Source organism: Chanodichthys erythropterus, chromosome 10 (assembly GCF_024489055.1).
Source record: "Chanodichthys erythropterus isolate Z2021 chromosome 10, ASM2448905v1, whole genome shotgun sequence".
In the NCBI taxonomy this organism is placed as follows: domain Eukaryota; kingdom Metazoa; phylum Chordata; class Actinopteri; order Cypriniformes; family Xenocyprididae; genus Chanodichthys; species Chanodichthys erythropterus.
Genome location: NC_090230.1, coordinates 51,933,164 through 51,960,111, shown reverse-complemented (window position 1 = coordinate 51,960,111; position 26,948 = coordinate 51,933,164). Strand labels below are relative to the sequence as shown.

The following is a 26,948-nucleotide window of genomic DNA, read 5'->3' as shown; positions in this document are numbered from 1 at the left end:
TTAAGGGTTTTCTGAACTTCATCAAATATGTCTTTATATTACTGTTAATTAAATAACTGAAATGTGCATTGTAAAAAAATGGATTAATTTAGGCTTAGCGCTTTTTTTTTCATATAACTTACCTGAAGATCTTCTTCCCTTCACACATGCTGTGGTATGTTTTACAGCGTTCTTATTTATTCATTATTTATTTATTTATTCATATACTCACCATTATTAAATGGTGAGTAATTATGCGTTTTTATAGGGTTTTTGCAGCCAAGTCCAATGTTGTCTATTTTAATAAACTGAAATAGAGAAAATGCTTAATTAATTGATGTGCAGATGACGATACTGTGTCCATCCATGATTTAGGTAATTATCACCCGGAAACTCAATCATCAAAAATGAGCAAATAAACAAATATTTATTTGCATAACAAAAAATCATTCATCAACATTCACTTTTTTAATCAAACAACTACATATTTAAACCGTCATAAACAAAAACAGTTAAACAAACACCACAACATTACAGTAGTTTTGCCAAGTACAGTAGAAATGTAAACATCTGCTCATTTGAACCTCGCATTTTTGCAGGTGTTCTAGGAAAAACGGTACTTCTTTTATTTTGGATTCAGTCAAGTATCACAATATCACAGTACTTTTGGTGCCTGGGCCAGATTTTAGAGTCCAAGAGAAGCTCTGAGCAGCGAGGTCATATCATCAGGTAATGTGTCATCTTCATCTGAAAGAGCCAAGCATATTCGTATTCATTTTGCAAAAAAACAAAGGTGAAAATTCCTGTGAGTTTCATTAAACTGTTCTCACCCTCCTCAGTTGCAGTTGCGGTCATGTCCTGCTCTAGTTTGAGTTTTCGTTCTCCAATTCGAAGCATGGCGTCCTCTATGGAGTCCTTGCTTATCAGCTTGATCACCTTCACCGTCCTTTAACGGGACAAATGCACTCAGATAGTAAAACTACAGAAAAAAATACTGTTGGACAAACATTTGCAATGTTTCTTACCTGGTCTGTCCCAGCCGGTGGCAGCGGCCCTCTGCCTGTTTGTCGTTGTAAGGGTTGCAGTCGATATCGTGAAGAATGACCACATTGGCTGAAGTCAGGTTAATGCCCAGCCCTCCGGCTCTGGTGGACAGCAGGAACACAAAAATATCCTGGTCTGTGTTGAATTGGTCAATCAGCCCAATTCTGTAAAAAGCCCAATGAGATTTACTGTTACTGTGCATTTACTTAATTGGCATTTAGAAGACACTTGACATTTGAAGTTATTTACAGTGTGCTAACAGTAGCAAAAGTTCCCGTGGATCATAGGGTTAAGTGCTTTTGCCAAGTAAACAATGGTGGCGGAACAAGACGGTGATCTATATGAATACAACAAAATGAAGTGTGGTTGGTCACACATTTTGGTACTGGGAAGTATTTCCCCTGTAGGTCATTACCAGAATAATTCAATTAAGGTGGACATCTAACTTGCACAGTATGCACAATTTTTTTTTTTTTTTTTTTTTTTAACAAGTGCCCCTGTTATGCTATTTTAAATTCTTAATTTTGTTTTTGAGGTCTCCTGCAATAGGTCTACATGCATCCACGGTCCAAAAACACTTTTGTCGTTATATATGTTGCAACATAGCCTCTTTTCTCACAGTGTCTGAAACAGTTTGATGGCTCTGCTCTGACTGTTCAGATGACCCAGTCTGTTGTGATTGGTCTACCTCGTACAGTGCCTGACGGAAACAAAACACCAATTACCATATGTGAATTTCAGCTCCGGAGGCTTCCTCAGCAACTGTATACACAGTGCAACAGTAACGATGGCGTAAGCTCGAATTAATAAATATCCTTTGGAAGTGCATGCAAAGTGGATTTTATTTTTATAACAGCATACACAAAACTAAACTCTTCCAGGCCTCAGCTACAACTACAGTTGATGGTCAAAGTAGATGTCGTTCACAGGTAGACAATAGGCTGGCATTATGCAAATTTGTTACAAACCTACATAGGTTCAAGCAGAAAGTAAGACTGGTATTACTGATAACTTGTTTCGGACAGTTCAGAATCACTTCTTTCTTTTGGGAAATAATAACTCCATTTATCCTGCACTATCTTTGAAACTTTGCAGACCTTTTACATTCACAAACAGCAAAATACACACTACATGAAAAGTAATATCCGAAAAAGCATAATGGGGGCACTTTAATTCATTAGTATCAATATTGGATATTTAATCTATTTTAAGAAATAGTTCAACATCTACTATCTTGAATGGATAGCAGTAGATTATAAAAAAGAGTTAACCCTTTAAGAGCACAATATCTTAAAGAACACATGTACACTACCGTTTAAGTTTGAGGTCAGTTTTTTGTAAGATATTAATACTTTTATTTAGCATTAAAAGATGCATTAAATTGATCAAATGTACAGTAAAAAACATTTATAATGTTACAGAAGATTTGTATTTCAAATAAATGCAGTTTGAACTGTCTATTCATAAAAAAAAAAAATTTAAAAATGAAAAAAAATGTATCATGGTTTCCACTGAAGTATAAAGCAACACAACAGTTTTTAACATCGATAATGATAATAAATGTTTCTTAAGCAGCAAATCTGTATATTACACATATTATGTGACAATGAAGACTGGCGTAATGATGATTAAAATTCAGCTTTGATATCACAGGAATAAATTACATTTGAAAATATATTAAATTGGAAAATAGTTATTTAAAATTGGTAGTAATAATTTTCAATATTACTGTTTTTACTGTATTTTTGAACAAATGAATGCAGCCCCTGTAGGCACAATAAATAAATGAAATATTATAATAAAAATCTTAGAATAAATATGAAAGTAGTATAAATTTATAATAGCGTTATTTTTTCCATTAAAGGTGCCATCGAATTGAAAATGTAATTTACCTCGGCATAGTTGAATAACAAAAGTTCAGTACATGGAAATGACATACAGTGAGTCTCAAACTCCATTGTTTCCTCCTCCTTATATAAATCTCATTTGTTTAAAAGACCTCCGAAGAACAGGCGAATCTCAACATAACACCGACTGTTATGTAACAGTCGGGATCATTAATATGTACGCCCCCAATATTTGCATATGCCAGCCCATGTTCAAGGCATTACACAAGGGCAGCCAGTATTAACGTCTGGATTTATGCACAGCTGAATCATCAGACTAGGTAAGCAAGCAAGGACAACAGCGAAAAATGGCAGATGGAGCAATAATAACTGACATGATCCATGATATCATGATATTTTTAGTGATATTTGTAAATTGTCTTTCTAAATGTTTTGTTAGTATGTTGCTAATGTACTGTTAAATGTGATTAAAGTTACCATCATTTCTTACTATATTCACGGAGACAAGAGTCGTCGCTATTTTCATTCTTTATAAATCTCTCCAGCAGTGTGTAATGTTAGCTTTAGCCACGGAGCACTATCAAACTCATTCAGAATCAAATGTAAACATCCAAATAAGTACCATACTTACGCGATTAGACATGCTGCATGATGGACACTTTGTAAAGATCCATTTTGAGGGTTATATTAGCTGTGTGAACTTTATGCAATGATAGACTCGAGAGCTCAGGAGGGGGCGGAGAGTGCGAGCAATTAAAGGGGCCGCAGCCCTGAATCGGCACATTTCTAATTATGCCTCAAAATAGGCAGTTAAAAAAATTAATTAAAAAAAATCTATGGGGTATTTTGAGCTGAAACTTCACAAACACGTTCAGGGGACACCTTAGACTTATATTACATCTTGTAAAAAAAAACGTTCAATGGCACCTTTAAATGGGTTATATTATTATAACATCAGGTTGTCTAAAGATCAAATTATCGAACAAAACAGCTACTTGCAAAGAAAACCCAAAACAAAAAGTCATCCACACCTGCCAAAACAATAACGGCACAAGTAGAACACAAAACAAGATGGCTCAAACATAATTTTTACAGAACAAAACATATGGTCTATTTCTGTCTAAAATGTGTGGTTCTTGGCCTGAATAAGGAGCTAATAGTCTGTTTCCACAAAAATACGACAGACAAAGTCTTCAAGGACACAGATGGAGAACACTGTGTCAGTGAAGGAGACACCATCCTTGATTTACGACAGCTGTGACGAGACACAATAAACAAGTGGACCACCTCATCACAAAGTGCCAACATTACCACTGTCACTCATTCCTGTCATAAGCCTGGTCTTGAGCCAATGCCAGAAGGACATATATGATGATGATCCGAAGGGAGGAAGGGCGGATTCTCTCAACTCCTATACGCAACAACATTGGACATATAAGTGTGTTTACCTGTCACTCATGGGGGTTGAACCGTCCAGTCGTTTGTATCTGTGCTTATGGTGTCTCAGGAACACCTCCAAAATGTCAAGCATCATTGTGAACTGGCTAAACAGCACCACTCGATCACCCTGCGAGAAAGAGAGAAAGTGACCACACTGACGGAAACGAGAGGATGAAGACAAATTCATTGTATGGAAAAAAGCAGCACGAACATTCTGCTAAATGTTTGCTATTGTCTTCCACAGAAGAAAGTAAGTTATATGCGTTTGGAATATGATGATGTCTACTGTGTGCTGTACTGAAAACCAAGTTTATACTTACTTCTATAGTTGACAGTATGCAGTATGGTGTAATTTGGAACACAGTGCATTTCTCTACACAGGTAAATAACTTTCATTATACTCTGAGGGGTTGTTGAAAATGTAATTTGGTCTGTGGAACATAACAGGAATCTGTTTTCCCCCAACCTTCTCCTTTAGGGAGTTCAGCAGCTGTGCGAGGAGGCTGAGCTTTCCCGAGTCCAGCAGTATGTCTGTGTCGAGTTGGTATTCCTGCAGTGCAGAATACTGCTGACAGAGGTGGTGTAACTCAAAGTCTGAGAGCACCTCCATGTCCTCTTTGATGAGAGCGGGATCTGCATCACGGTGACTCGGCTCCTGGAATGTTTCAGCCAATTAAGGGTAAAACACACAGACTCTTCAGATAAGATACACAGGTAACAATACAAGATGTTATATACAGTTATAGATGGCAACTTAAAAACTACAGTCACAATAAATATCTGCCCTAATTGTGCTAATTCCCTTCCCAATAAGTCAAGATTTATGACCTATACTAATAAAGATTATTTTTATGTTTAAATGAACGACCAAAATGCAAATCCAATGTTTTTAATAAACTAAATCATCATTATACAACAATAGAAATGATATCTTTAAGATTTTTTTAATATTATGGTTAATAATAAGAATTAATCTAATTTAATTTATATTAATATTTATTATTATTTTTGTCTGCACAGCTGTTTGTGACCAATAATAATAATAATAATAATAATAATAATAATAATAATACACAGCCGTTCATAATTTTGGGATCAGTAAGATTTTTAATGTTTTTAAAAGAAATCTCTTATGCTCATCAAGGCTTTATTTATTTGATTAAAAAAAAGTATAGTGAAATATTATTACAATTTAAACTGTTTTCTATTCGGAAATATTTTAAAATGTAATTTATTCTGGTGTTTGCAAAGCTAAATTTTCAGCATCATTACGCAGTCTTCAGTGTCATGTGATCCTTCAGAAATCATTCTAATATAACGATTTGATGCTCAAGAAAGAAATAAATTTATTGTGTAAAATTTTTACAAAATATTTGTGTATAATATTTTTTTTCAAGATTCTTTGATGAATAGAAAGTTCAAAAGAACAGCTTTTGTAACATTATAAATGTCTTTACTGTCACTTTTGATCACTTTTGCATCAAATGAAAAAAATGAATGAATCCTAAAAAAAAAAAAGGACACAACTGTTTTCAACATTGATAATAATAAGAAATATTTCTTGAGCAGCAAATCGGTATATTAGAGTGATTTCTGAAGATCATGTGGCACTAAAGACTGAAGTAATGATGCTGAAAATTCAGCTTAATAATAATAATATGTGTAATAATATATCACAATATTACTGTTTTTACTGTATTTTTAATTTAAATAAATAAAATCTTACAGATCCCAAACTTTTGAATGGTATTGTACATTCATACTAGCACTGTCAAATCGATTAAAAAAATGAACCAATTAATCACAATTTTTTTTCTGTAATTACTTATGACAGTTTTTAATATTTATATAATGTAATAATTTCACAGTTAATCTCCAAATTAATGTAAAAACAACTTAAAAGACAGTATATTTTAAATATTTGTATAATGGCGCCTGAATGACACTCGAGAACAAACCTCTTCCAGAAGCTCAAACGTGCAGTGTAACACTTATTGGTTACGCAGTACGTTTGAGCTTCTGGAAGAGGTTTGTTCTCGAGTGTCATTCAGGTTCGACTGAGCTTCTGTTTATATTCACTGATCAATGTTTATATGTGAGTAAAAGCCTAAATTAAATCTGTTCATCATATAAAGTGATCGAGTCTCTTCAGAAAAATTGGACTAAACTGCTCAATATGGATTTTCCAATGTCTTTATGAACTTTTTGAAGCGTCAAAGGTGCAATTACGTAGGCTTTCTATGGAAGGGCCGAAAGCTCTTACCTTTATTTGTGTTCCAAAGACAAACGAAAGTCTTATGGGTTTGGAACGACATGAGGGTGAGCAATTAAGTTGCCCTAGAACTTTTTTTTAAAAGATGTAATATAAGTCTAAGGTGTCCCCTGAATGTGTCTGTGAAGTTTCAGCTCAAAATACCCCATAGTTTTTTTTTTTAATCATTTTTTTAACTGCCTATTTTGGGCATAATTAGAAATGAGCCGATTCAGGGTGTGTGGCCCTTTAAATCTCGTGCTCCACACCCTAAGAGCTCGCGCTTGCCTTAAACAACATAAAAAAAGTTCAAACAGCTAATATAACCCTCAAAATGGATCTTTACAAAGTGTTCGTCATGCAGCATGTCTAATCGCGTAAGTACAGTGTTTATTTTGATGTTTACATTGATTCTGAATGAGTTTGAGGCTGTGCTCCGTGGCTAACAGCTAATGCTACACTGCTGGAGAGATTTATAAAGAATGAAGTTGTGTTTATGAATTATACAGACTTCAAGTGTTTAAAAATGAAAATAGTGACGGCTCTTTTCTCCGTGAATACAGTAAGAAACAATGGTAACTTTAACCACATTTAACAGTACATTAGCAACATGCTAATGAAACATTTAGAAAGACAATTTACAAATATCACTAAAAATATAATGTTATCATGAATCATGTCAGTTATTATTGCTCCATCTGCCATTTTTTGCTATTGTCCTTGCTTGCTTACCTAATCCGTTGGTTCAGCTGTGCACATCCAGACGTTCTGCCCTTTTCTAATGCCTTTCATAATGTTGGGAACATGGGCTGGCATATGCAAATATTGGGGGCGTACACCCCGACTGTTACGTAACAGTCAGTGTTATGTTGAGATTTTTCATAATAGGTCACCTTTAAATGTATACTTTCCACAGCAGCCAAATAATAATAATAATAATAATACTTTATCAATAAAAATAATAATAGTAAAATATTCAAACAAAATATATTTTTATATTTTTGTTCAATAATTGTTTTTTATTCATATTCATAAATAATCCTAATAAATGGATGGTTCTTGGACAGACTAAGCTGAAAACGATAGTGAGCAATGTTGACCTACTTAAAATCAGCCAGAAAATGTAAGAATTCCACTGATTCCATCTGGACCTGATAAGATCTAAACCTAATGTGGGGTTCATCAAAATGTAAAACTTCATATGCAAATATCTCAGACCTTGAGCATGAGTTTGCTCATGGCTTTGAGTTTTTCTGTGGTATAATACTGCCGGTGAAGAAGCGGATGGTTGGACATCTTTCTCAGCTGCATCATCACATTGGTCAGCTCACGTTCTGCAGAAAGACACGGTTAATAAACTATGGTTCACATATTCTGAAGCCAGAACATTTCTAACACTATCTACCTCAAATACATACTTTCCCCATTACTGGATCGCTTCAGTTTGTGGAAAAGAGCATTGTAGAGTTCCTGCTGCCTCTCGGACATGGCACAAAATTCAACCTGCTCCTCTTTGGCAGGCAGCTGCTTCAGGACCTGTCGGGCACATCATCATCTGTCAGTGAACCACTGGAGTGCCCTAGAGTCACAGAGGGTCGACATGACAAGCAAAGTGCCTCATCTGCTCGTGTGACTGAATAATGCATTTGAGATGTTGTCCAACATATTTCCACATTGGCATGCAATCCGAGGGCACATGCATTATGCAAAATGCTTATGGACTATGCATGCTGATGCACCTCGCTCTTCACACGTCTGAGGATGAAGGGTTTCATGATGAGTTTGGCATGGGTGATCCTGTCCCTCTCAAAACTGCTCTGCTCCTCTGAAGATTTCTGGTGGAGACAGATCAAAGAAATATCTGGAAGTACAGTTTTACATTTACTGAAGAAAACTGGATGCTAGGGTGTCTCTAGGGCATGGCAAAGTGGTTGCTAGGGCATTCTGGGAAAAATTGCTAATGTGTTCTGGATGCTTTCTGGGTCATGGCTAGGTGATTGCTGGGGTGTTGCTGAGGTGTTTTACGTGATTTATAGGGAATAGCAAGATGGTTGCTAGGGCGTTTTGTTTAGTTTCTAAAATGTTTTCTCTAGGGCATGACTAGGTGGTTGCTAGGGTGTTGCTAAGGTGTTCTGGGTGCTTTCTCTAGGGCATGGATAGGTGGTTGCTAGGGTGTTCTGGATGCTTTCCCTAGAGAATGGCTAGGGCATTGCTAGGGTGCTTTGTCTAGGGACAGGTGGCTGCTAGGTTGTTGCTAAGGTGTTCTGTGTGCTTTCTAGGGCAAGGCTACCTGGTTGCTAGGGTGCTCTGCATGACTAGGTGGTTGCTAGGGTGTTGCTAAGGTGTTCTGGGTGCATTCTCTAGGGCATGGCGAGGTGGTTACTAGGGTGTTCTGGATGCTTTCCCTAGAGAATGGCTAGGGCGTTGCTAGGGTGCTTTGTCTAGAAACAGGTGGCTGCTAGGTTGTTGCTAGGGTGTTCTGTGTGCCTTCACTAGAGAATGGCTAGGGTGTTGCTAAGGTATTCTGAGTGCTTTCTCTAGGGCATGACTAGGTGGTTGCTAAGGTGTTCTGGGTGCTTTCCCTAGAGAATGGCTAGGGCGTTGCTAGGGTGCTTTGTCTAGAGACAGCTAGGGTGTTGCTAAGGTGTTCTGGGTTTTTTCTAGGGCATGGCTAGGCAGTTGCTAGGGTGTTACTAAGGGTGTTGCTGGTTGATTTTTAGGAGATTGTTAGGTGGTTGATTGACTGAAGTGATACCATGAAACTCAAGTAAGCCCTTGTACTAAACCTTAAGAAAAAAGGAAAAGGAAAAGAAAAACAAAAAATAAATCTCTATGACAAAATAAATCTTCTCAGAAATTCAACTCGAATGGCAAAATTGTGCCAAACATTGAACAGTGTGAGCCCAGATTTATGTTGTCACTAAGTATGAGCAATAGTGATAAAGATGCGGAAAAAAAAGGGCAATATCAATTATCAGCGGATATTAGAGATTTTACATTTATCTGTATATTGATAAATATTGAATTGAAACTGGGAGATATTGGATATTTCAGTTTGCATGCTCATTTCCCTTTTTTACATTTAATTGTTAATCTTTAGAAAATCTCAAAATGAATATTTAGAATATATAAATAAATAGAATAATAACAAAGTGCAGTAGAACGGTAGAACTATTTGCACTACAAACCATTGAGTTTATAACTACGACAATACATTAAAATAATATGATAAGAAATACCAGTTTGCAATATCAAGCAGCATAACAAGCTGTTTTATAAGTATCCAGAAGCAGATGACAACCGGAAGCCAGACACATTCAAAATCAAGTGCAACTGGCCATGTCTGCTCTTACGTTGAAAATAAGGTGGATAAAAGAATAAAAAAAATTCTACCATAGAGAACATTTTGGAGATCTGTGAGGTGCTGCTGGAGAACATGCTGGGCATGATGAAGTTGAGCAGGGACATGAGCTCAAGTAGGTTGTTTTGCAGTGGCGTTCCAGTGAGCAGCAGACGATATTTGGCCTGGGGGGACACAAATGGAGGAGAAACCTGAGTGCCTGAGGGGGCAAAAGCAGTTTAACCCCATCTGGGCAGCATACAGTCCTGCTTTTACAAAAACAGATGTGTGACTGTAACAGAGCTCAAGGCATTTATTCTTAATGACCACTGACACGTTGCTACGGACAACAGCTATACATGCAACTTATAGTGATCTTACGTTGATGGCCATGAGGTGTCGGTAGCGCAGCGAGTTCATGTTCTTCAGCAAATGGCCTTCGTCGAACACGGCATACTCCAGCCTGAGCTTGCAGAACAGGCTGCGGTCACTGCTATTTCCAATAGCCAGGTTGTAACTGTGCACAAGAGACCATTTAATGAGCTGAGGTATTAAGGGGCAGGACATGAGGCACAGCCATGTTTCATTACCATAAATAATGAATGGGACAGGGTCATTTTACTTGGACCTTTTCACGTTCACTCAAACGCTGAGTATTTCATCATTATTATGTCTTTAACAAGGGTGCTTTTTTCTATGCTAGCTTCACGGCTTGTGGCTCCGTGTGTATGACAAAGTTCAAAAGATACATATTTCCCCAGGCACCTCGTGCTTGGTACCCTTCTCGGATTTTCATGCAGGTGGTCTATGAAGGATATGACACCTTGACACTTTCTTTGAGGGTTCAAGACAAGAACCACGGGTGCATTTGAGAGCTTGAACTTTGATACTCACGTGGAGACAATGATGTTGTAATCCACTATTTTATTCAGAATCTCATAGCGCATATACTTGCGATCCTCAGCAGACCCTACCGAAATAAATCAGTTAGATTGACATCAACATTTTCTTTGATATGTTGCATTAAAAAAGCATTTTACAGGTTGTTTTCTTGCCAAAAAGTGAAAACACTCTAGTGCTATCAAATCCTTGGTTTATCTCAGCATCCTAATGAGCCAAACACAGCAGCATCGACTCAACCAAACTAATATATTTATATATATGCTATATTACCATAATATACCAGCACTTTGAAACTGGGGCACCAAAGTTTCAGTTCCCGAACCCAATTATCTGTAAAAGTAACAACAAATTAAAATGATTCAGATGGTTTGATGTTATATGCTGATGGTTATTTAGATGCACATTGCTCTGTTCACCAAGTGTAGAAGCAGGAACAGTGATCAGATGAGGCCCTTGGTTCCCTTCCTGATAGAGGTAGGCCAGGAACGAGATGGCCTGGATGGTCTTCCCCAGACCCTAAAATAAGAAAGCATATCCTAGTGATTAAATGTGGAGTCCTTATCATGTAATGAAAATTCAGATCATATTAAAAATATCACTAAAGATTTATAAACGGACTATTATTCCATTACCATCTCATCTGCCAGGATTCCACTAAGTTTGTTCTGATGTAATAAAGCCAGCCAGTTGAGTCCAATCAGCTGGTACGGTTTCAACTGGAATCTAGACAAAAACATAAAAAATTGATTTAACCCACAGAAATATTAAAAAAAAACTATCTATCCACAACGGAAATGCCAATATTTCCACAATCTATGAAGTTAAATCTTACGTGCTAGTGAGGATCTGGGGCTGGCTCATAGAGCCCGGGCCATTGTTCATCATTTGGGTCACGTCTTGGATCAGTTTTACCGATATCTCCTCACATTTGCTCATGAGACCTTTAACAACTTGCCTTTCCTTCAGAACCTCCCGACATCCTGCCAGCAGCTCAGTGGAAAGACCATTTCCTCTGTGCATGGCATCATCCTGTGAAAGAGATGTGCAAAAGTGTTGCTCTTTGATCATGACCTAAATGTTCTGGCAGTTATAACAGAAAGCAAAATGCACAGTGCTCTCACCAGGTCCTCCCACTTTTTAAAGGGTCTCAGCTCGGTGATTTTCTGAGCCTTCTTCAAAGAGCATCCTGCAATGAGTGTGAGCTCATCTGCAGAAGCGGTCTGAAAGAAGCTGAGGATCTCAGATTTGAGTTTGGATAGAGTCTCATCTGATTGGTCAGAGTCAGAGTCCAGTAATACGTTCACCATAGAGGCTTCAGAGTCACTACACTCCTCCGATGAGCTCACGTATACGTTTTTTGTCACTGCCGACTGCTTTGCACTCCTTTGAGGTGTTTTGGTCCTGTCAAGAGGTTTGCGTGGTTTCGGTTGGGGTGGGCTGGGAAGTTGGACAACCTGAGCTTGTTGGCGGGTATTTGCGACCCGTCTGGTGCGTTTGGCAGCAGTGGAAATTTGAGAGGCGTCATCCTCAGACTCGACCACTAAATGTACAGAAATAATATAAGCTTTAGGACAATTATGACACTTACATTGAATCTTTGTTCTCATATGCTGTCATGTTTTTATCCAAAATTCAATAGAATTGTGTAATTGTCAAGCAACTAGCAATTAAATTTATGCTGTTAAAAACATCAGTCTAGCCGAGACTTAAAATGTTACATGAGAATCTTTTTCTGGATGGGAAAAAAAAAAAACGTGGCCATAAGTTGACATTTTAGGTAAAATCTTAAATATTTAATTTAATTAATTTTTTTCTGTGATGCTACTGCCACAAAACATGTCAGTACAGAGTTCAAGACTACTGTTATGGCCATTGTTTAGGAAGAAGAAAAAAACTGCCAGAAACAGACTGTACAATAAATAAAAACATTTAATGTAATAGTTTATAAATAATTCATAAATCAACATGTTTAATAAATAAATACATTTGAATAAATATTTATATATTGCAATTCAATTTGATGTCAATAGTGGCACAAAAATGTTGTCATCGGAGTTAACATCAGAGTTTTTAATATTTTTACTATTTATTTTTATTATATATATATTTTTATATGTAATAATTTCACAGTTACTCTACAAATTAATGTAGAAACAAATTAAAGACTTTATATATTTTAAATATTTTTTTTAATGGCATCTTTTTATGAATGAAGGCCAATATCACTGATACTAATACTAGTACTGATGTCTCTATGAAATGTATTTTTTCTTAAACATTAATTATAGAAATTCAACATTACAGTATAATATAAAGCTATCAATTTCAACATTTATTACACTTTAAAAAAATATGTTTTTATTTAAGTGAACTTAAAACAATCTTCACATAAACCCATTATAATAAATGTCATATTTACCTGTGGCCAAGTTATCAAACACTTATCAAACACATAAATTATAAATTAAATACAGATTCATCCTTATTAAAACTTCTCTGTTACCTTTGTTATTTGATTAACATTAATGACAGACATCACAGTAACTGGTTTATTAGGCTGCTGTGATTTTAAGACCTGCCGCTGCCGAACATGCAATGGATCTGACGCGCATCTCATTTTCTCACAACTCTTTAAATTAAATTTAAGACCTTATTTAACTCATTTAAGAATGCTTTTATGAGGATAATCAACAAAACGGGCATTTTGGCATAATTCTGTGTTACTGTTTGTTCAAGCGCGAAAGAGAACTAAATACTGGCAAGCGTCTTTCTGTGCGCACGAGTCGAGTGTGTGTCACACAGATCACATAATGTAATGCTAGCCAAATTATGATGGAAAAAACGGATGCTGCGTTAATTGCATTAAATATTTTTAACGCGTTAAACTGAAAAATTGAACTTGTTAATATTGACAGCACTTAAAAAATGTTTTACCATCATATACCAGCACTTTGGGGCACCAAAATGTCAGTTCTCAAACCCAATTATCTGTTTCTGTAACTGTTTATTAATAAAGTATGTTTAAAAAGTATGTATATACTATCCGAACACACTACATCCACAATGTCGTCTTTGTGGTGATCTACAATGTCAGACATAACACCATTCTCTATGAACTATCAAGACTCCTCTACAGCGGCCTCATAGGATAGTAAAGTGTCCACTGGCTACTGCCTACTGTTTCATGAGAACTGTGTTTACAACTGGCATACTGCTTTTGACATACTATAGTGAAGTAGACATATTCAGACGTGTCTAATGTGCTTTACAAAATTAATCTCACATCAAACCTCACCAAGATCAGAGAACATTCGTAGTGTTTCCAAGGCATCTTCAATAACCCAGCCGTGTTCCTTAAGCACATCCCTGAGTTCCTGTGGAAAGACACACACTTCAACTTTAGCCCTCAAGCTCAAACAAATACCTGATTTACATACCAAAATGGCTAACTTCTGACAGTGATGACTCACATTCTTGTTTAGATGAGGGAACTTCCTCTGAAGTTTTCTCAGCATACGTTCCTGATCTTTAGATCTTGGCTCAGGCCCCTCTTCCTCTGAATCATCCATCTAATGAGACATAAAACACTGTTGTGGTCTAAAATACTGCAGGGATGGTGTATTTTTGTAGGCCAAACCTCAAGTTCCCATTTTAGCACTGCCGTTGCCATTATCCTGAAGTCAGTTGGTTTAATGAACAAATTTTTGGTTCATTTCTGTAATAAGGTCTGTGATTAACACAAGCTGAAGATATATTCATGTTTTATTCTACAACTTAAAGGGTTAGTTCACCCAAAAATGAAAAAAAATGTAATTTATTAATCACGTCGTTCTACACCCGTAAGGCCTTCATTCATCTTCGGAAAACAAATTAAGATATTTTTGATTAAATCCGATGGATCAGTGAGGCCTGCATTAAAAGCAATGACATTTCCTCTCTCAAGATGCATAAAGGCAGATGCATATTATAAAGCGACGAGAATACTTTTTGTGCGCCAAAAAAACAAAATAACGACTTTTCAACAATAGCGATTGGAGATTTCAAAACACTGCTTCGGAGCTTTGCGAATCAAATCAGTGACTTGGATCTCGTCGCTTTTTAATATTAAGGTAGAACTACTGAACTCACATGAACTGTTTTTTATCTTGAGAGAGGAAGTGTCATTGCTTGGAATGCAGGCCTCACTGAGCCATCGGATTTAATCAAAATATCTTAATTTGCATTCCGAAGATGAATGAAGGTCTTACGGGTGTAGAACGACATGAGGGTAAGTAATAAATTACATTATTTTAATTTTGGGGTGAACTTACCCTTTAAAATACATCAGTAATTCCCTTGTGATGTTTTTAAAGCTTTTACTTGACTTCTCTTTTATAAAGCTTTTTACTTGCTAATAAGTGTCTAGTGATGTGACGAGTAGCCAAGTATTGTAACTCATACTCTGAATTTGTGCTCTGCATTTCACCCAACCAAATGCACACACACCGTGAACACACACCCAGAACACCGGGCAGTCATTTTTGCTGAGGCATCCGGGGAGCGATTGGAGGTTAGGTGCCTTGCTCAAGGGCACCTCAGTTGTGCGTAATGAGAGTGGAAGAGGCTTGCCAATGAGAAATGACGAATAGACTAATAAATCATCTTGAAAAGGCATTAACCGTAACCTGGCAGTTGATATCACAGGTAGAAAGACATACTGTTGGTGTCCTTGATCGGGACACTCTTTTCAATTTAGCCTCGGTGGATTTGCAGCGGCACAAAATTCCTTGCTGTCAGTATTGAGAGGATCAGAAAGGGAACGTTTCCCACGTTAATCCAATGACTGTGTCTGAGCTCACCTCAGAAGTCCGCCTCTTTCTGCTATGATAGGAGCTGTCACTCTCCTGGGAAGTGCCACACATCTGCTGCTGTCTCCTCTCATGGACCGAATCAGAGGCTGAAAAGGAGAGCATGTCAACAAGGCTCAGCAAAACATGAATCAATGCAGCAAATGCATCTTCACCTCATACTCAGCTGGATTCAGCAATACTGAAGCCATCCAAGCGATCAATGAGCTTTTATCATGGGAGCAGTTTAGATTGATGGAGTTAATCTGCTCATCTGTACCTGCTGTCCCAGACGTCTTCAGGAGCAAGGGGTGCGTGCTATTCGTCACCTAAAACGTCAATGACATGATTACTGCCATGCAACTTAAACGATGGCTGGAATGCCACCAAAATTGTCACACTGGGTCTAGAAAATGGATGTTTTTACCATTTGTGACCCCTTCTGTTGTGTTTGTAGAGCTTGTGAGGTAGATCTTGTTCTTTTGTGCTTCAGCCTTCTCTCAATCTTCACCACAGTTACTTCCTCCTCGTCAGATGGTGATATCTCATCCTCGGATGATGCCGCTTTTTTCTTAGGCTCTACTTGCCTTGATATCAAAGTACAAAGAATATCGTTTTACAATTTTGTAGGGCTGCAAAACACCCTAATTTTACCCCAATTACTGATAACAAAAACTTATATCAAATATAATCATGTGATTACACGAGGATTTGAATGTCCTTTTATGGTTTTTCACCATAAATGATCACAATTCATAGATTTTCCTTTCAAAAACCATAAATTTGATTAAACGATCTACAGTTCCCTTTCGATACTTCACTCGTACTGCGTATGGGGAAAGGTCTCCCTTTTTCCCCGCTGCTGAAGCCTTTTTCAATAACGCAGTGTAACTGCACCGTCATTGGTTCACTCATAGACAAGTTGTTGAACCAATGGCGGCGCGGCATAGCTGCGCGGCCTATGGCGACAAAGCGCGCGAATATTCCCGCCGAAATGGGCGGGGTATAGGGCTATATAAGCAGGCGTTTCGCCATAGGATTTCAGTGTTTTCTCCTTCAGCGACGACATCTACTTCTCTTCGCTGATCTCCGCCTGAAGCCGAAGAAGCTCGCCGCCTTCTGCTCTCGCCGCCGTCTGAAGAGGCTCCCGCAGCGGACTCGCCTGGACTCGCCGGTGGAAGAAAGCGCCGGCGCCCTCGCGGACTGCAGCTTCTAGCGCCGTCGCCGAGCCGCCGCCTCCCCGCTTCCCCGCTTCCGGCCGCTTCCTGTGCGTCCCCTGCCGCCATCCGGCGCGCCGCCTGAGAGCTTCATCCGCGGCTTAAACGCCGCTCTAAAAGAGCGATTTCCAGCGGTTTTCACCGCTTTAAGAGCTTCCGCGGCCCTCGCCGCTCTAAAAGAGCCACCCAATTGCCGTTTTCACGGCAGCGGCGTCTCACGATGCCCCGCCACTCATGTGGTCCTTGCAGGGCCCCCTGCACGACGACGATGGACACAGCGAGGGTGTCGCTTGCCTGGGCAAGCCCCACGCAGACGGCGCGCCGCTGGAGACTCATGCCCGCACTGCGAGTGTATGCAGTCTCTCGCTTCCCTGCGCTCGCGGGTCGCCTTCTTCACTGAGGGCGATCTCGCCGCTCGCGCCCTCCCGTCTCCTTCCTCCCGCGGTCCGGCGAGGAAAAGACAGCGGGGTAGAGCGACTCAGCGCCAGGAGTTGAGCGAGCTCACGCCGGCCCAGCCCCCGCGTGCCTCGCCCTCTCCTCCCAGGGAACTCTCTCCAGTTCTGTTCTCTCGCCCTGAGCAGCGTCCCTCCGCAGAAGCGAGTGACCTCGTCTCATTCGGGGGAACAGACGACGAACAAGACGACTCCATGTCTCTTGCGGCTTCCGAAGCGGAAGGATGGGCTGGCGAGCCGGAAGACCCCGCTCCACCGCCTCCCTTGGAACCCATCGAGCATGGCCAGGGCATGGATGCCGAGCTCTTCCGCATCCTGTCTAGAGCCGTTGAAGAGCTGGACCTCGAGTGGGCCCCTCCAGAGGAGCCGTCTCGCAGCCGCCTGGACGAATGGTTTCTGCCAGGCCGCCGCCAAGCACCTCGCCAGCGTTCAGCGCCCTTCTTTCCTGAGGTCCACGAAGAGCTGACGAAGTCGTGGCGCGCTCCTTACTCTGCCCGCCTCCACACTACGCACCGCTCCGCCCTCACCGCCGTCCGACGGCGCCGAGGAGAAGGGATACGAGCGCTTGCCACCCCTAGATGAAGCGGTGGCTGCTCACCTCTGTCCTCCCGCGGCTGTGGGTTGGAAGACGAAGAGGGCCCTTCCTTCCAAGCCCTGTCGGACCACCTCTACTCTGGCTGGACGGGCTTACACCTCGGCGGGCCAAGCTGCCTCTGCGCTCCACACCATGGCCATATTTCAAGCATTCCAGGCCAAACTCCTCCGCTCTCTGGATGAGTCTGGAATCGACGCGCCAGCCTTCAAAGATCTCCGCAGCGCCACGGATCTTGCCCTGCGAGCTACGAAGGCTACGGCCCAGGCCATCGGTCGTTCCATGGCCAGCCTGGTCGTGTTGGAGCGCCACCTGTGGCTCAACCTAACGGAGATCAAAGACCTAGACAAGACGGCCTTCTTAGACGCCCCGGTCTCGCCTTCTGGTCTCTTCGGGCCTGCAGTGGATGGCTTCACTGAGCGCTTTACTGCCGCGCAGAAATCGTCTCAGGCTATGAGGCATTTCTTGCCTAAGCGCTCCAGCTCCGCTTCTGCGTCTAGCCGCCCCAGGACTGCGCCGGCTCAGCAGAACAAACCAGCCCCACCTGCAACACAGGCAGCGCCGCCCCAGGAGCATCGCCAGCGCTCGCGCCCTGCGAAGCGCCCTCCCTTCCCGAGGCGCCAGGGACCCCGGCCCAGGATTGTGCTGGACCCGGTGCCTCCGAAGTCGTCCTGATTCGTCGGACAGGAAGAGGATGGGGGACCGTCCCGTTACGACCGGACCACCCCAAAAGCTCCCACGGGTAATTTCCCCCTCCGCCTCGTTTATTTCCGGGCGTGGAAACATACTCCAAGTGACAGCTGGGCCCACACCTGTTGCGCCCACTCCAAACGCCGTTTTCACGGCGGACAAATTTTTACCTCATCACAAAAAGAGCAAATTTCCTCTTCCACCCCTCGCGGTGTACGACCCTCTCAACGGCGGTCTGTCACCCAACATTATTCAACCCCTAGCCACTCGGGCCGAGGCCTGGCAGGCCATCCCCGATGTGTCAGAATGGGTCATGGGGATCGTAAACCAGGGCTACTCGCTCCAGTTTGCACGACGGCCCCCCGCTTCGCCGGGGTGCTTCAAACATCGGTCAATCCGGACGACGCTCATGTCCTCCGGGCCGAAGTCATGTCGTTGCTGGAAAAAGGAGCTGTGGAAATGGTTCCTCCGTCAGAGAGCGAGACAGGCTTTTACAGCCGCTACTTTCTGGTCCCCAAAAAGGATGGCGGTCTCAGACCCATCCTAGACCTCAGGCTTTTGAATCACTCCCTCACGAGACGGAAGTTCAAAATGCTGACGCTGAAGCAGATCCTCGCGCACATTTGCCCCGAGGACTGGTTCTGCTCGCTGGACCTGAAGGATGCGTATTTTCACATCCAGATAGCCCCCGTCACAGACGATTCTTGAGATTCGCATACGAAGGGGTGGCATACCAATATACGGTCCTGCCCTTCGGGCTGTCTCTGGCTCCCCGCACTTTCACCAAGTGCATGGACGCGGCGCTTTCCCCTCTGAGACAGATGGGAATCCGGGTTCTGAATTATCTCGACGACTGGCTCATCTTAGCCCGTTCACGAGACGAGCTGGAACGCCACAGATCCGTGCTCCTCAGCCATCTACAATGCCTGGGTCTCAGGGTCAACTTAGCCAAGAGCTCGCTATGCCCCACTCAACGAATCTCGTTTCTGGGAGCAGTTTTCGACTCGGTCCGTATGACGGCAGTAGTCTCGCCAGAGCGCGCCCTGGCAATTCAGCAGCTCACGGCATCTGTCACGAACAAAGCCTATCTCCCTCTGAAGTTTTTCCAGAGGCTGCTAGGGCTGATGGCTTCCGCCTCCCCGGTGCTGCAGCTAGGCCTTCTTCGGATGCGGCCTCTTCAGTACTGGTTGAAGTTCCGGGTTCCTCCCAGCGCATGGCGGCACGGCCGCCTATGTCTCAAGGTCAATCGGGCCTGTCTTCTAGCCCTGAAACCTTGGATGGATCCAGTATGGTTCCAACGCGGAGTCCCCTTACAGGCGGTCTCACGGAGGACGGTGCTCTCAACAGACGCCTCCAACTTGGGCTGGGGCGCTGTGTGCGAGGGCAGACCGGCCTTCGGCTCGTGGAGCCACGAGGAAAGCCATTTACACATCAACTGTCTAGAGATGCTAGCAGTGATGAAAGCCCTTCAGTTCTTTCAGGCTTACTTGACGGGACGTCATGTTCTAGTTCGGTCAGACAGTATGACGGTGGTGTCATACCTGAACCACCAAGGCGGTCTTTCGTCCAGCCGCTTATGCGCTCTGGCGAAACGTCTGCTGGAATGGGCTCTTCCGAGGCTTCAGTCGCTCAGAGCGACTCATGTTCCTGGCAGGAACAATCTGGGTGCGGACATGTTGTCACGGAGCAACATCCCCTCCGACGAGTGGATGCTCTACCCCCAAGTGGTCCTCACGATCTGGGAGTTCTTCGGGAAGGCAGAGGTAGACCTCTTCGCCTCAGAAGACAACTCTCATTGCCCAACATTTTCTCGAAGGAAGTAGATGCTCTGGCCCACACATGGCCCAGCACGCTCCTTTATGCTTTCCCTCCGATCGCACTGATCCCCCAGGTCATCAGGCGTATCAGAGAAGACCAGCACAGAGTCCTTCTGGTGGCCCCGCTCTGGAGGAACCAGGTTTGGTCCTCAGAGCTATTCAGGCTCTCTCTAAGAGCCCCGTGGCCGATTCCCCTGAGACGGGACCTCCTCTCTCAGGCAAACAGAACAATCTGGCACCCACAGCCGCAGCTCTGGGCTCTGCACCTCTGGTCCCTCGATGGGAGCCGACTAGCCTCCCCGAGGACGTCCTAAATACCATTTCTCAGGCTAGAGCCCCATCTACGAGGCGCCTCTACGACCAGAAGTGGTCAGTCTTTGTTGATTGGTGTTCAACACGCAACATAGACCCTGTGGAGAGTGACGTATCTTCCATACTGTCTTTCCTCCAAGAACGCTTGGAAATGGGGCGCTCCCCTTCCACGCTTAAGGTTTACGTAGCAGCCATTGCAGCGTTCCACGCTCCTATTGCTGGCCAATCGGTGGGACGAAACGGGCTCGTGATCCGTTTTTGAGAGGTGCTAGGCGTTTGAATCCTCCTCGCCCTCTCACTATTCCCTCCTGGGACCTCTCGTTGGTCCTCAGGGCCTTGAAAGGAGCCCCATTTGAACCAATGGGTTCAGCCGACCTCAGGCCCCTAACGCTAAAAACCGCTCTGCTACTAGCACTAGCATCGGTAAAGCGTGTTGGCGATTTGCAGGCCCTCTCCGTGAACCCTGCGTGCCTCGAATTCGGGCCTGGTGACTCTAAGGTCGTTCTGAAACCTAGGCATGGCTACGTCCCTAAAGTGCTCTCAACTCCGTTTAGAGCTCAGGTCATCTCGCTCTCTGCTCTTCCTCCCTCGGCGGACGAACCAGAGCTGCAGCTACTCTGCCCAGTCAGGGCATTGAGGACCTACATAGACCGATCACAGTCTTTCAGACAGTCAGATCAGCTCTTTGTTTGTTTTGGCGGCCGCACCAAAGGGTCTCCGGTCTCGAAACAACGCATTTCCCGTTGGATAGTGGATGCTATTAACCTGTGCTACTCCTCACTGGGCACTAATTGCCCCATAGGAGTCAGGGCCCACTCCCACTAGAGGAATGGCTTCCTCGTGGGCTTGGTCCAACGGAGTTTCCATCCAAGACATCTGTGAGGCGGCCGGCTGGTCTTCGCCGTCCACCTTTGTCAGGTTCTATCACCTCGATGTCCCGACCTTACAAGCTCGGGTCCTGTCGGTGTGATTAGCGGCTTCCAACAGGTCCCGCTTCACGCCACCATAGGAAGTATCTTCCTTCAGTGTAACCATGGGTTCGGTTAGGCTTTGCCTCCGCTTGTCCTTTTTGCCCCCCTCTGGGTGGCCAAATGCAAGCTATATCGTTCCCAGCCGTGGCACGGCGTGGTTGAATTCGTTCCCCATACGCAGTACGAGTGAAGTATCGAAAGGGAACGTACTCGGTTACTAACGTAACCTCGGTTCCCTGAGATACGGAACGAGTACTGCGTCACTTGCCGTGCCACGAGGCTGCGGCTCAGGGTCGTCGCTTCAGTCGATTGACACTGAAATCCTATGGCGAAACGCCTGCTTATATAGCCCTATACCCCGCCCATTTCGGCGGGAATATTCGCGCGCTTTGTCGCCATAGGCCGCGCAGCTATGCCGCGCCGCCATTGGTTCAACAACTTGTCTATGAGTGAACCAATGACGGTGCAGTTACACTGCGTTATTGAAAAAGGCTTCAGCAGCGGGGAAAAAGGGAGACCTTTCCCCATACGCAGTACTCGTTCCGTATCTCAGGGAACCGAGGTTACGTTAGTAACCGAGTACGTTTTTCACCATATATGGTAAAGTTACAATTCTTGACAATGACAATTCTTATTTTATGGAATATTGAGATATTTATTATAAATAATGTATTCATGCTCATATTTTTTTTATTCTTGTGCCCTTGTAATCTTTAATCAAAATATAATCACTCCCTCTTGCAGTGACATCTATTCTCTGATGAAGTGTTTAGTGATGCAATGGTGGGACAACCTGTCAATCGCATGAGATGGACCAATAGCAAACCACAACCATCAAATCAATTTCCCAAGGACAAAAACAATTCCTGCACCACATTTTTCTTGTTTGAGAAGCCTTTTCTAGAAAAGTCTATCGCAACTTTCGTTTCATGCTGACTTTAACAAGATATTACTGCAGCATACTGTGTCTGTAAAAATTATTTTTACAGTGAGAGAGTGCTTTATATTATGTCATTTTTATATTTACAATGCCTCGGCCTCAAGCACAAATACTGAAGTTGATTACTGACCTAATTGGCATCATGGAACTGCCTGATATCTCAATGTCAGAGTCAGAAAGGGCAGTGGAGAAAGATGATCCTGATGGACGTTTGGTTTCAGGGGTCTCTGGAATGATAGTCTCTGGCTCTGTTGAAATTGAGCATTTCCTTAAAAGGTGGCAGAATCTCAATGCATGCCCATATATATATATATATATATATATATATATATATATATATATATATATATATATATATATATATATATACACTTATATTGGCACCCCTTGGTAAATAAGAGCAAAGGTGGCTGTGAAAATAAATCTGCATTGTTTATCCTTAACATTTTTTAAAAAATTACAAATTTCTAACCTTTCATTGAAGTAAAACAACTGAAAATGTGGGGAAAAGCTCATTATGAAATACATGTTTTTCTCTAGATCACGTTGGCCACAGTTATTGGCACCCAATTATTGCAACGTCCTTTTCCCAAGATAACAGCTCTGAGTCTTCTTCTATAATGCCTGATGAGTTTGGAAAACACCTGACTAGATATCAGAGACCATTCCTTCATACAGAATCTCTCCAGATCCTTCAAATTCCCAGATCCATGTTGGTGCTTCTTCTCTTCAGTTCACTCCACTCATTTTCTTTAGGGTTCAGGTCAGGGAACTGGGATGGCCAGCAATATATTTAACCGTGGGCATGGGGTACTTTTTATCCATGTGTGCACCAATCCCATCTGGTGGGTTTGCTGCCAAAAAGCTCTTTTTTTTTTCTTTGTTTCATCTGACCATAGAAGCCGGTCCCGTTTGAAGTTCCAGTCTTGTCTGACAACTGAATATGCTGGAGATTGTTTATGGATGAGCGAGGAGGATTTTCCTTGAAACTCTTCCAAACAACTTGTGGTGATGTAGGTGCTGTTTGATTCAATTTTAGGCTTTCTGACCCCAAGACTCAACTAGTTTCTCCAGCTGTGATCCTTGGAGAGTCTTTGGCCACTCAAACTCTCCTCCTCACTTCACATTAGGACGATTTAGACACACGTCCTCTTCCAGGCAGATTTGTAACATCTTTAGTTAATTGGAACTTCTTAATTATTTCCCTGCTAGTGGAAATGGGGATTTTCAATGTTTTAGGTATTTTCTAACAGCCACTTTCTATTTTGTGAAGTTCAACAAACTTTTGCTGCACATCAGAACTATATTCTTTGGTTTTCCTCATTGTGAAGAATGATTAAGGGAATTTGGCCTTTGTGTTTCCTCACGTTTATACTCCTGTCGAACAGGAAGTCATGGCTGGACAATTTCATGTTCATGATCACCCTGGTGTGCTAAAAAAAATGTAAATATGAATGGGAATATACTTTATATTTTACTCATAAGAATTTCTAGGGGTGCCAATAATTGTGGCCAACATGTTTTGGAGAAAAACATTTATTTCATAATGTGAGTTTCCCCCCACTTTCAATTGTTTTACTTCAATAAAATGTTAGAATTTTGTGATTTTTTTTTAATTTTTTTTTTTATTTTTATGAAAGATCAAAAGGATAAACAATGCAGATTTATTTTCACAGCCGCCCTTGCTCATATTTACTAAGGGTGCCAATATTTGTGGAGGGCACTGTATATTATATATATATATATATATATATATATATATATATATATATATATATATATATATATATATATAGCACATTCAAATAAATTAATGCCCTTTTATAAGTAGGCATTGTAGGATGAACAGTTACATTAAATAAAACTTTTTAAATCATTATTCATTATGGTAGCCAAAGAAAAGGGTCTTATCTTAAGTTCATACTGTAAACCTTAACACAGCCTACCCGAGGGATCCACATGATTTGAGGATGCTGGTCCTTTCTTTCTCCTCATTGTTCACTCTTATGCGTTAACATCAGCTGAATCCAGGTTCACGCATAATGCCATGCAACTCAATCGATACAATCATTCGTCGTACCCCAAATTCACTATCTATCACCTGTAATGAGCTGGTTTTTGAACAAGAATAGCATTTCTCTCTAACAAAGCATTCGCTCAACGGCGAGCTAATAAATTATTGCTTTGTCAATAAACAGCCTCGCATCGGCTTCGGTCATCGGTAATGACCAGATAACACTGCTTAACTAGGACCATTCCTGCACGTTATGAGTCTTTGGCACCGGTTGTATTGTGTCTATAATGTATTTAATGAATGAACACAGTATAATCACACGCTAACCGGTTGTAACATCTGTAACTACGGTGGCCGTGAAGGTACGCACGTGTAGTCAGGGAACCAAGAAAGAGTATGAACTTTAATATATTACAATTTTATTGGATCTTAGTTATTATATGTCTGTATTTAATTATGTATTATAACAATAAATGTATTGATATAGTGTAGTAAAAGAAAGGGAATAGTTAACCCAAAATTAGTCTATTTTTTGATGAATAAAATAAAAATAAATTAAAAACACGAGACATAACTGAATTAAACGGATAACTCGTTTCCTAAGGGAGAATACAGCAGTAGCCATACAGCCATCATCACATGTCTTTGAACGACTGAGTTGAAACCTGCAGTTTACAAGTAAATCAGACTAGTTTGCTAATCATACATACAGTCATTTTCCTTTCATTCAAATCCTGACTCCGTGATAGTAATGAGATGCCCGACTGTGAGCAGTTGGTTATATGATTGACAGCAGTCCTGTGCACCGGAGCGCTTATCTTGCTTCCTAAGGATGCAAGTCGGCAAGAGGCGAGACAACAATAACAAAGGGTTTTCAGAGGCTGCTGACGCTGCGAGGTGACGTGCTGTGACTGCGGTAATACTGCAGCGACTGTTTCACACGTGCTGCTCTTCATATTATGGCTTTACATAAGCGGACCGATTCTCAGTGGAACTATATAGACACCGTTGTGTTGAGCTGACGGATGATATAATAAAACGATCTGAATGATAGACTACATTCATTGAAAAGGAACCATACTGGGAATTACCCCAGGTTTGGGTTTCTCGGGAAAGTGTAGAAATTAACCTGTTTATTTTTTTTTTACTAATTTTGTGGTGTTCTAAGGTCCGTCTCGTGAGTAAACCAGGTTTAAGAACATAGTCAGGTGCACGTGTACTGTCTGTGACTAGTGGCGATTTTGATTCATCACAGTGAATCGGATCTTTTGAATCGGTTCACTAAAACAATTCATTCAGATACTTTCTGCAGGTAACATCATTAGTGAATGGCTGCATCCGAAATCACATACTTCCCTACTATATAGTAGGCAAAAAAAAAAAAAAAGAGTATGTGACAAAAGAAGAATTTCCGAATTCACAGTCATAAAAGATTACATCCCCTGGCGCCTCAGCAAAAATAGTTGCCCACTGCTTCAGGTGTGTATGTGTGTGTGCACTTGGATGGGTGAAATAGAGTACCTCAGGGATGACGTGTCTTTGTAGGCAAAAGTGAGTTAGTATTTTAGGACTTCCGGTTCCATCACCCTGAAGTCTATGGGTTTTTGCTAAATCTCCTGAAATGATGTGCTGGTGTGCTGTAGTCGGTTTATAGCCTACTGGTAGCTTTTTATATCTGACGACTTTATTTAGGCTTCAAAATGTATAAATGTTGTGTTAACTTGTAAAGATTATCTTGATAGACAAAACATGTAAGTTTCATAACCCTTTGTTAAACACAGAGCTTATTTTTTGTGATTTTCCAAAAGTCTATGGGGAAAATGCAGAGGCTTTCGATCGAGGGAACCGTGTGCCGCTAACTTCCGGGTTGGCCTACAAAAACATATCATCCCTGAGGTACTCTATGCAGAGCACAAATTCAGAGTATGGGACACTATACTTGGCTACACCTCACGTCAATTTCATTTTAAAAAATACCCGGATGACCTACAACGGCCCTGTCCCAAATGGCACCCTAAACCCTCACGGTCTTAATCTGAGTCCGCACTTTCATGACGTAATGCCGCTTCGACTGCCGGGTAAAGCACTATGCATAGCTCACAGTCTTGCGGGCTCAGCAGAAGTGCGCATCAACGGCACATAGCAGCCGCAAAGGGGGCGCTCACGAGCACTTAAACTTAAAGGATTAGTCCACTTTTAAATAAAAATTTCCTGATAATTTACTCACCCCCATGTCATCCAAAATGTTCAAGTCTTTCTTCAGTCTTACGGAAAAAAATGAAACCGATGCCGCGTTCGTTCCGTAAGTAGAAT

General features: G+C 41.8%; 1 protein-coding gene across 3 annotated transcripts; it reads right to left on the bottom strand.

Annotated features, from left to right (window-relative positions):
- Positions 1-529: 529 nt before the first annotated feature.
- Positions 530-25,416, bottom strand: smarcad1b (SWI/SNF-related, matrix-associated actin-dependent regulator of chromatin, subfamily a, containing DEAD/H box 1 b). 3 transcript variants are annotated; one of them, XM_067399415.1, is made up of 23 exons: positions 24,568-25,018; positions 22,752-22,869; positions 16,058-16,217; positions 15,911-15,959; positions 15,643-15,740; positions 14,275-14,373; positions 14,100-14,178; positions 11,926-12,344; positions 11,637-11,833; positions 11,437-11,527; positions 11,221-11,320; positions 11,075-11,134; positions 10,796-10,871; positions 10,283-10,418; positions 9,955-10,086; positions 8,301-8,396; positions 7,980-8,097; positions 7,780-7,895; positions 4,777-4,965; positions 4,319-4,437; positions 1,005-1,187; positions 810-925; positions 530-726 (listed from the first exon to the last, which is right to left on the bottom strand). In XM_067399415.1, the coding sequence occupies exons 1-23, from the start codon at positions 24,614-24,616 to the stop codon at positions 665-667; spliced, it is 2,862 nt and encodes a 953-aa protein (XP_067255516.1). In that variant the 5' UTR covers positions 24,617-25,018; the 3' UTR covers positions 530-664. The 3 variants fall into 3 exon arrangements, 2 of the variants coding, with proteins under 2 accessions (XP_067255516.1, XP_067255515.1); XR_010896323.1 differs by lacking the exons at positions 530-726; positions 810-925; positions 1,005-1,187 and having other exon boundaries at positions 4,340-4,437; positions 4,631-4,965; XM_067399414.1 differs by lacking the exons at positions 530-726; positions 810-925; positions 1,005-1,187; positions 4,319-4,437; positions 24,568-25,018 and adding an exon at positions 25,346-25,416 and having other exon boundaries at positions 4,493-4,965.
- Positions 25,417-26,948: the final 1,532 nt, after the last annotated feature.